Raw genomic sequence first — 10,000 nt, 5'->3', positions numbered from 1 at the left:
AATCACGTCTGTGTCCTGAGTCATTTAAAACTCTCTCTCTCCTATCAGCGTTGACCTCTATTGCACAGGCAAGACTCTTGTATCAACAGTGAAGCCTACAGCCACGCCGGCTCGAGCAGGCTACAGATACAGCTCCGGGATTTGCGTAGGGTGCAGTCTGGCCACACAAGCCGTGGGAGAACACTGATAAAAACAAGTCATTCACACCAGGCCATAAAGAGAGAGAGTGCTGTGTGTCCACATGAGAGAGAGAGAGAGAGAGAGGGAGGGAGGGAGGGAGAGGGAGATGGAGACAAGTGTTCCACAGCCATGAGAGCAAGACAGAGTCTATCGGCACTTGAACATTAAGTGCAGACAGACAGACAGACAGACAGACAGACAGACACACACACACACACACACACACACACACATGGGGAGAACAGCAGAATGCAATAGCATGAAAGTACAAGAAGTAAGTAGATGTGGTAGTTTGGAGCACTGTGTTAACAGGGTACATCTGATGATCCGCTCCCTGGCGTGAGTGTGACAGAGCATGCACCAACAGTTTCAGCGAGAGAAACAGGCTGAGTGGAGAGAGAGAGAGAGAGAGAGAGAGAGAAAGGGGGGATGAGAGACAGCATGCAGGAAAGGGAAGGGGTGCAGAGAGAAAGAGAGTGAGAGTGAGAGAGAGAGAGAGAGAGAGAGAGAGAGAGAGAGAGAGAGAGAGAGAGAGAGAGAGAGAGAGAGAGAGGGAGAGAGAGAGCAGTGCAGAGCAGAGAGAGAGAGCGAGGAGAGGAGAACAGGTGCCCCAGTGATCAAAACCACGACGGCTGGTGGTTGCAATCAGAAAAGCCTAAACCAGCCTTAAAAAAAGAGAGAAAAAAGGGGGGAAGAAGCAGAAGAGGAAAAAAAGAGAGAAAAACGCTGCTCATTTCCCAGCGAATCTGTAAAGTGGGATAAAAAGCGCAAAGAGCAGTCGGTGGTGCATGACACACAAACATATGGCGGGGAGAGGCGTCCAGCTGTTTGCCTGTCCCAGGGTTACAGTAATGAGCCTGAGCCTCCATTGAGCAGAGCGAGAGACTCATCAATCCCCTCTCATCGCCGCTAAGCCCGGCTCCATATCGCAACAGAAAACTACACACACACACACACACACACACACACACACACTCACGCCCATACGCACTCCTCACGCGCTCGCAAATGTTCATCCACGTCTCAAACGCTACTGGACGGGACTAGAGTCCCAGGTTACACACCCCTCCTGCCGTACAACACACACACACACACACACATGCCCCCCCAAAAAAGAAAAAAAAACCTCTCACAGTAACTCTAATTTGAGTTTTGCCTTGCGTTCGACACCGCTGGACAGGCCTGAGGCTCCCACAGTGTCCACATGCAGCCGTCCTGCTCCCCTTCCTTCCCAGCCCTGGACTCTCCTGGCATCCTCCGACCCGTGCTCACTCATGCTTCAGAGTCAGACACTGCTGGCAAGAGCTCCACTCCCACGACTGTACATCTAGCCCTCCTGCCATACAGCATCTACACACCCAACAACCCCTGCAAACACCAGCCCACAGCACCCCTCACCACAGCACAGCACACCACACCACAGCACACCAAACAACACCACACCACCTCATCTCACCCTACCCAGATGTAAAGTAGAAATACTTAAGTATGAATGGGGAGTATCTGTACTTTACTAGCTTACATTTTTTTCTTCTTAATTATACTTTACTTTTTCTACATTTTAAAATGAAATGTATTTAGTAGTGAAACGATTTTCACTCCACTACATTTTCATTAGCAGCATTAAGTACAAAGTATATAGGCTAAAAGAATGTTCAAATGAAAAACAAAAGCCAGCTTCCATTCAGCATGTTAGATATTCGCTGGCCTGATGTCACTACAGGACACAGCAATGAATGAAGACATAGTGACAGAGTTAAGGCCTAACAAATATATATATAATGCATACACACTCCAAGGCCAATGTAGGCTGTTGAAAGTTAAATTAAAAGTAAGTAAGTCAAGTTAAAACTGCTTGCTTTTCATTAATAGCAGGTTTGTTTAGGCTTTCAATGTGTGTTTATAAAGCGTGACGTAGCTGACTTTCTAAACATGTTGGATAAAATTCATTAAAGGCTTCTAAAATGAAGCAGCAGGGGAAAAATGGCAGCCATACCTTTGTTCAGGCTTCGAAGATATTGTGTATGAAATGTAGGCACCTGGTTTCAAGGCACTGCATGAACTTAATAGCCTATTCAAAGCTCTGACTGCTTTCTTTTTTCATAAAAAGCATATAGCTATGGGAGGGGGTTGTCACCTCACCTGACCTCGAACGCTTTCACTAGCACTCTGTACTCAGTACTTATGTACTACTTATACTCAAGTACTGCAAATAATAGATACTTGTTATTATGCTTATAGATTACTTTTACATTTTCTAATCAAATATCTGTACTTGTACTCAAGTGTGGGTTTCGGATACTTCACCCAACCCTGACCTTATCCCAATCCCCCCCTTCTCCTCTCCGCCCCACACCCCTGCCCTGCAGCTGTGCCTGACTGACCTCCACTTGTCTGCTCTGAGTCTGCACCCACTTCAACTCCAGACAGCCTGTGCCGACTGTGGGCCTCAACCAAATGCCAGAACCTTCCAGAGCCGTTCGCTGGCCCAAGCGCTGGTCTATGGCGCCCCGGATCATGTTCAGGGCACAGACACAGACTCTCACAAGTGCTCTGGACGCTTTGCATTCTCAGCCCTGAAGCTAGAGCAATGTGTAGCTTGGTGCAATGCTATAGAACGTCTGTAGAAATATTGTGTTGCACCATAACCGCAACTGTGTTGTGCTGTAAAGCCACCCTAATGATACATAACAAACCTGCAATATGTCTTCACTGAAATTATTAAGTAAAAGTTACTATTATCCAAATGGCACTACCATTCATAACAAAGAAACTTGCACCTCAAGCAAAAATGTACACAACTTTACGGATTGTTGTATGGATTGCACTAAAAAAACTTTTCACAAAACAGACTCTCTATCTTTATAGCATGTACACACTGATTTGGTACTGCTGACCCCAGTATAGTTAAATGTTTGAGTTTGTGTTTGTTCGGTTAGCTTGTCGGTTACATTAGAATGCACAATACAAACTCTATTTCCCGCTAGGCCTTACACTACTTCAGCACCTAGGTCAGCGCTATCTTACCGCTGCAGTGCTGTCCATGGTACTGAAATGCGTTACGATGCTAGGTTGGGTATGACGGGCGGTAAATTGAAGTAGAGAGAAACTGAACAAGATCGACTCATTAATGTTGTCAAAATATGAATTCTGAGAAGCTTCTTCTTATGTCATATTCTCTAAATGTGACTAGTAACTAACCCTCCGCAATGACATGCGTAACCGTCTCCTTTGAAAGATAGACCTCTTCCGCACGCTAGTGCAATTTTCTTTTCTATCAGTTGCATCACAACTCTCAGTTTAATGTTTTTACTGATCATATACAATTAACCTGGTATAGCAGTCTCGTGGCCTTGTGCAGCTGGCCAGGTCTACCGACGGAGCAAAGAGGTAATACAAAGAGGATACACAGACAAAACATCTTCCCTTAAAATGTGACGTCGTGAAGAACTTTGTTAACTCTCAGAGGCAACTCTCAGAGGCTGGTATTACGACCGAAAATGACCGATCACTGCTCAGATAGCCTAACGTATCTTAGTGGGTGGATGTCTGAATACATCTAACTCTCATTCAGGCGTTCCTGAAAACGCCCTTTACACACAAGCAGGTTAGTAAGTAAACGGCACTTTTGACAGTACGTGCTACAAGCCACTCGTGACAAATGAAATGGACTTATTTTTAACTGCACTTTAAAACACAATCTGTGCTCGCGCGCAAAAGAGTGCTGTAGTCTGAGAGCTCGTGCCCGACAAGGGGGCACAGGCTGGACAAAAAAAAAATCTTTCTAATACCCACCCAGGGTAGCCGGGGGCTTTTAACGTCGCCACTGATCCCCTAAAGCATGAGGCGCATTGACCAAGGCAGAGTGCTCTTCGTTAAGCCCAGCTGCTGGATGACAGTCAAACCTTGAGCATGCATTAGATTGTTTATCTCGTGTCATACCACCAACGAACAGTCGAAGTTGCCTCAGGCATCTGGCCTGTCTCTCTGTGTATATAATGTGTGTGTGTGTGTGTGTGTGTGTGTGTGTGTGTGTATGTATGTGTGTGTGTGTGTGTGTGTGTGTGTGTGTGTGTGTGTGTGTGTGTGAGTGTGTGTGTGTGAGTGTGTGTGTGTGAGTGTGTGTGTGTGTGTATGGAGGGACGGTGGAGAGTGGGGAGAGGACAACGGGTGAGCATTCATCGCTCTGACAGTGGGCTCGCTGTGTTGTCTAAACAATGACCAGTCTTGCCCCAAGGAAGAGGAAAGTTCGTCCTTTCATTGTGGACATGTGAGCTAAGCGGCTGCTCCTCAAGTGCTGATACTGAATCTGCAGCCTTCTGAGGGGCTACCTTGGCAGAGGGGTGCAACAGCAAGGCACATCGACATAACCTCATAACCTAATTTTATTGACTTACAAAGGCTAATGCAGCACAGTGCCATGACGATAGTATGGCGTCTCGAACAAAATACTGTCCTGTTTCTTACACACAGTCCCCAGTAGCATACACACAGAACCTCGAAAACGGTAGTGTCCACAAAACCTCATGTACTGAGAGGATGTTTACATTAGAGCGTTGTAGCCTGCTGTGCAGCCTACAGTATGTGGTGCGTTATCGGGTAAAGGCGGACAGGGCAACGTGGGGTATGTGCTCTTTCAGGCTTACTGGTATTGCAGCTTCCTATTTGACATGTTTTCAAGCTCGTGGTCTTACCCGGGGAGTACAGTTGGGCGAGCTGGCGGGCCCCTGCGTGCTGCGGTCCCCAGCGAGGTGCCGTGCTGCGAGCAGCCGCCCCATGCTCATTCCCGTTCGGATCCTCCTCTGCCATAGACCGATGCCTGATCTCCGTTTCTGACAGTAGCACCGCCGCCATTCTCCCCTGTGGTCCCCTCGTTTCAACTATAATGCATAAATGATAACGTATTTCTCCTGTAGATCACGGCGAAATTGACACAAGTTATGTGATTGCAAAACAGTGGTGAGTAGCCCGCTGACTAACGGGCTGCCTTCTGCTCTAACACACCCGGAACTAAAAAGCGGACGAAGAGCATCTGACACAAAGATCTAGCAAGGGAAAAACGTTACCTCGTTCCATCCAACTAATGCAAAATAGCTAGTTTTTAGAAAGACATTGACTGTCAGTGGATCCCGAGCTGGGCCAGTAATGATGTACCGATTATTTTGGCAAACTTTTTTGCCTTCCTTAGTGTGTGTCAGATGAGTTTTTAGGGAGAGACAACAAATTCCAATCAAATAAAACCGTTTGTAGGACGAGAATGACATCTACAGTTCAGCAGGATGAGAAGGAAATGCAATGCATCAAAAATAAGTTTCACATCGAATTAAGAGATACAAATAAACATATTTCAGTTGATGCTTGATGAAATTTATGTGGCCATAAGTCTCTTCGCTAATGAATTTGTGGGGTAAGATGTACACGATCCCTTAGTCTCAGTGGTTCTATAGTGAGCTCATAGTTTTGGGACACAGATGACTCGGTGAAGTCACGTCGAGTCGCGGCTGCTGAGCAGATGACAGAAAGCCCCCGCGACTTGTTGAGCTGACCACGGACAAAAGTCCTCTGTTCTACAGAGGTCGGTCAAGTGCGCCTTGGCATGATTAGGTTGTTTTATGACCAAAACAACTCGCCATTAACTTTTAATTACACTTTTCTATTGTTTTACCAGTGAGTGGCGCATGTTGCAACAACACAGATGACCCAATATTTAAATTGGGATAGGTTACTATCTCATTAAGTACAGTAGGCAGGCTGATGCAACTCATATCTGATGTCTAAAATCTGACCCGTTATTAGCGATGTGATCTGTGATCTAAAGGTCATTAACGGAGCTTTGGAGAGTTTAGATTAGAAATAATAAGAATAAAAAAACGCCTCCTTGTCATCTCAAGGCGTCACAGAAAATAATTAAACAATTCAGTATGACTTTTCTGTTGGTCATTTTAGGGAACTAGACAGAATTTAACACTCCGTGTCTCACATTATATTGGTCTAATTTGACGGAATCCTTTTTTTTTTTTTTTTTTTGCTCAAACCTAATTTAGGCTACTTAAATCACATCGTATTCTGGTTAGATTGACTCCCCTCTCCTACTAGCAAGCACCAAATGCCCCCTGGGCACCGTGCTATATCGATGCGTTCCGATGACTGATTTCTGGGAACCGAACCGACCTTCTGTCCGGCAGAAGTTATGAGACTCAACGGCTAAGCCAGCTGCTTTAACACATGGATGCAATTAAACCAGTGTAGTTGTGAAAAAAATGATGAGTGGAAGCCTCAGTAGATTAAAGCATATAAATGGTTGGTAGATAAAATGATGGAAGTTTTCGCCTGAATTTTCTCCCTTAAGCTAATTTGCAATTCCACAACACTCCCTCACTGATAAAACTGAGCTTATTTATTTTACCCTGTTTAATGAAACATTTTAGACTATAAAATTAAATTGAGCATGCAGGTTAATGCTGAATATTTATTAAGATTTATTAAGATTTTTTTTGGACAAGGCCAGTGCACACAATAATATAGTAGACATGAACTAATGTGTGCCTATCTAATACATTTCAATTAGTGTATGACCCAGCACTGTTTATCCTTAGAGCGTATTTCCTGGAAGTGCATCCAGCCTAGTATACAGTATGATGTAACTTCACATACAGATAGACCCAATGTGTTGAGACCATCTTATGCTTTTCCTCAAATTAATCAACTGTTCATTCGACTAAAGAGAAAGCATAGCTTGCTTGACTTCTGTCTGCCACTTCTTCTCTTCATTTGTGGTCTGTGTGCCACCGTTCCTCTTCATTGCAACCCACAGTTTGATTGGACTGACGTGAACTGTGTCAGTGTTGGTTCACAAAAAAAGGAAGCGCAGCTTGCGTGACCTTCTGTGGTCTGCAAGGATTCATGGAACAAGTGTCTTGACATCTCTCTAAGCTGCATGCCCCGCTGACTTTGGATGAGAACACACACAAAATTGTGTCTAACAAGTAACTGTCTATTTCTGTTTCGTACAGCATTGTGCAATCTAATGTGTCTTTGTGTAGCTCAGCTTGATGTGACGCAGATGAACTTCCTCAATAAGGTGATGCTAAAAACACTGCAGTCACTAGAGTATTTCAGGGGACATTGTGGTAGTTTAATTATAAAATAGTCTACGTTAATTATCAGTATTTTCACATTGTATTACTGTGAATTCCACCCCATGTAGATGTGCATGTTTGGATAAAGATTTTTCATCAGAAAAAAAATAATAAATTCACATAATGTGATATGACTGTATGTGCAGACAAAATATAACACAGTAATCATTACTGTAATACTGTACTTGCAAACACCCAGTCTTCTGTAAATTTGGACAAACTGTAATTTGTAGGCTACATTATCGTACGGTATCATCATAACCATGAAGCTGCCGGCTGTGTCACTAACACACCGTGCTCACACATAATGAAAATGAAAATAAAGTGGAGTAAAACTGGAGCTGACAGTTGTATGCTTAAAGGGATATTCCGCCATTTTTGGAAATACGCTCATTTTCCACCTCCCCTCGAGCAAAACAATCGATATTTACCTTGTTCCCGTTCATCCAGCCATTCTGTGAGTCTGGCAATACAACTTTTAGCTTCAGCCTAGCATAGATCACTGAATCGGATTAGACCATTAGCCTCTCGCCTGCTAGCTTCATGTTTAAAAGTGACTAAGATTTCTGATAATTTTCCCATTTAAAACGTGTCTCCTCTCAAGTTAGAAAGTGCAATAAGACCAACTGAAAATGAAACCTGGCGTTTTTCTAGGCTGATTTGACATGGAACTACACTCTCATCTGGCGTAATAATCAAGGCAACTTGCAAACGTACCATAGGCGCAGTGATATCGTATGCAGCATCTGAAAATAGTCCCCATAGACATCAAGCAGTAGTAGTGCCAGTAGCTGCAAGTTGCCTTGATTATTACGCCAGATGAGAATGTAGTTCCATGTCAAATCAGCCAAGAAAAACGGCCGGGTTCATTTTCAGTTGGTCTTATTGCACTTTCTAACTTGAGAGGACACACGTTTTAAATGGGAAAATTACCAGAAATATTAGTCACTTTTAAACATTAAGCTAGCAGGCGAGAAGCTAATGGTCTAATCCGATTCAATGATCTATGCTAGGCTGAAGCTAAAAGTTGTATCGCCAGACTCACAGAATGGCTGGATGAACGGGAACAAGGTAAATATCGATTGTTTTGCTCGAGGGAAGGTGGAAAATGAGCGTATTTCCACAAATGGCGGAATATCCCTTTAAATTACACATGTACAAAATATACATTAAATATACATTATTCTGGCTCTGCAGGCATGAAGTGACTGACTGTAGTATTCACATCTAATGTTAAGACCTAATGCATTAAAATAAGACGCATTTTGTGTGTAATCTGTTAGTGCTCCGATCAGTGTTGACTTTTGTGATGAGGGACATAGTCCAGTCCTATCTGTTGGATCAGTGAAGTTGTTATATTGGCACTGGATAAAGGCAGTCAGTCAGCTTTTTTGGCCTGGGGTGTATTTGCTAATATGAACATACAGATGTGACATACTGTGCTCGAGGTGTATGTTCAAAGGGCTGTATGACACATTGTTAACACTATTGTGCATCACCACCATCATCCATACACTCTGATACATCTGGACATCAAAATAGAGTTTTTTTACACAATCACCATTGTCTGATACATTATTTGTATGCCACATTTTTCAATATCAATTTCAATTTAATTTAATGTATACAGCGCCAAAACACTACATGTCTCATGGTGCTTTACAGTGTGTACAGGCTACAGTCACCACCTTAGTGGTGCTGTTGACACTTTGTGTCAATTGTTAAGTGATAATCACTGTATTGACCCACGGAGTCACAGACCTCCGCACCAAATTGACTCTGAAATGATATTCAGAGAGATGAGATGGATGCATACTCCATAGAGGAGTCTATGCTCTTCCACTCCTGAGGTCAGCCACTAAACATGTTTCATACAGAAGATGTTTATTTATTTTTAAACAAAAATCTATTCAACACTGATTTTTTTGTTGCTCAGCTAATAGCTCAGCTTATTCAATTATTCCTTGGTGTTTTTGTGGGAAAAAAGAGGGAAAACAGCAAAACAAAAAAAGAAAAAGAAATGTGTGTTTTTGTTTGAAGCCCAGAGCCAGTGAAGCATGGCGAGTCTTGGGGTACACTGGGGCTTTGTGCTCCGCTGAGGGTGACCCATTGTTTGAAAAAAGACTCACAGCATATGCACACGTTCCCTTTATTCACGTTTTTATTTATTTGTTTCTTTTTTTTTCAACGGTACTAGTTATTGCAATCTGGTTAATTCACATTTAAAAAGCAGACATCATCCAGTTGCACTGAAATTGATGATATTCATTTTTACAACAACCATAAGGCCCATAAACCGGAAAATCCAATCAAAACCATTACATTTGTTTTTTTTTGTAACTTTATTTGTTTTTTGCCTTTTTAAAATTGTAATTAGAAAAAGAAAATATTTAACAATAATAATAAAAAGGAAAAAAAAAATATTACGACTGGCAAGCAATCACAACACACCACAAGTACCAATTTGCAAGAACTTAAAAGGTACAAAAAACCAGACAGAGGAAAAAAAACAAATGGAAAAAAAAACATAAAAGGACGAAAATAAAAAGAGGAAGGAAAACAGGCTCTAAAGTTGGATACGGGAAGCAACAGAGGACAAGAGAAGTGAAACATTTTCTAGAGACTAAAATCAGACAAGGTTTTTTTTTCCTTCATTTTTTCTTTTGTTCCAAAAAATAGGA

General features: G+C 42.7%; 2 protein-coding genes across 4 annotated transcripts in view; both read right to left on the bottom strand.

Annotated features, from left to right (window-relative positions):
* The window catches only part of si:ch211-212o1.2 (uncharacterized protein LOC492735 homolog), a 41,433-nt gene extending 36,065 nt beyond the window's left edge, over window positions 1–5,368 (bottom strand). Inside the window, exons 1-2 of one of the 3 annotated variants that reach the window (XM_062547678.1) lie at window positions 5,247–5,368; window positions 4,875–5,060 (exon numbers count right to left, since the gene is read on the bottom strand). In XM_062547678.1, coding sequence (XP_062403662.1) covers window positions 4,875–5,060; window positions 5,247–5,256 — 196 coding nt within the window. In that variant the 5' untranslated portion in view covers window positions 5,257–5,368. Of the gene's footprint in view, window positions 1–4,874 lie in introns of all 3 variants that reach the window. The other 2 variants (XM_062547677.1, XM_062547679.1) reach the window with 2 other exon arrangements.
* Window positions 5,369–9,468: 4,100 nt separating this feature from the next.
* Window positions 9,469–10,000, bottom strand: part of LOC134093462 (zinc finger protein 423-like) — a 29,459-nt gene continuing 28,927 nt past the window's right edge. The window contains exon 4 of the mRNA XM_062546514.1: window positions 9,469–10,000. This exon is cut by the window's right edge and continues 387 nt beyond it. The gene's annotated coding sequence lies outside the window, so the exon portion shown is untranslated.

Source organism: Sardina pilchardus, chromosome 10, assembly GCF_963854185.1.
Source record: "Sardina pilchardus chromosome 10, fSarPil1.1, whole genome shotgun sequence".
Lineage (NCBI taxonomy): Eukaryota > Metazoa > Chordata > Actinopteri > Clupeiformes > Clupeidae > Sardina > Sardina pilchardus.
Note: the sequence above shows the minus strand (reverse complement) of the source record. Positions and strands in the feature narration are given on the sequence as shown.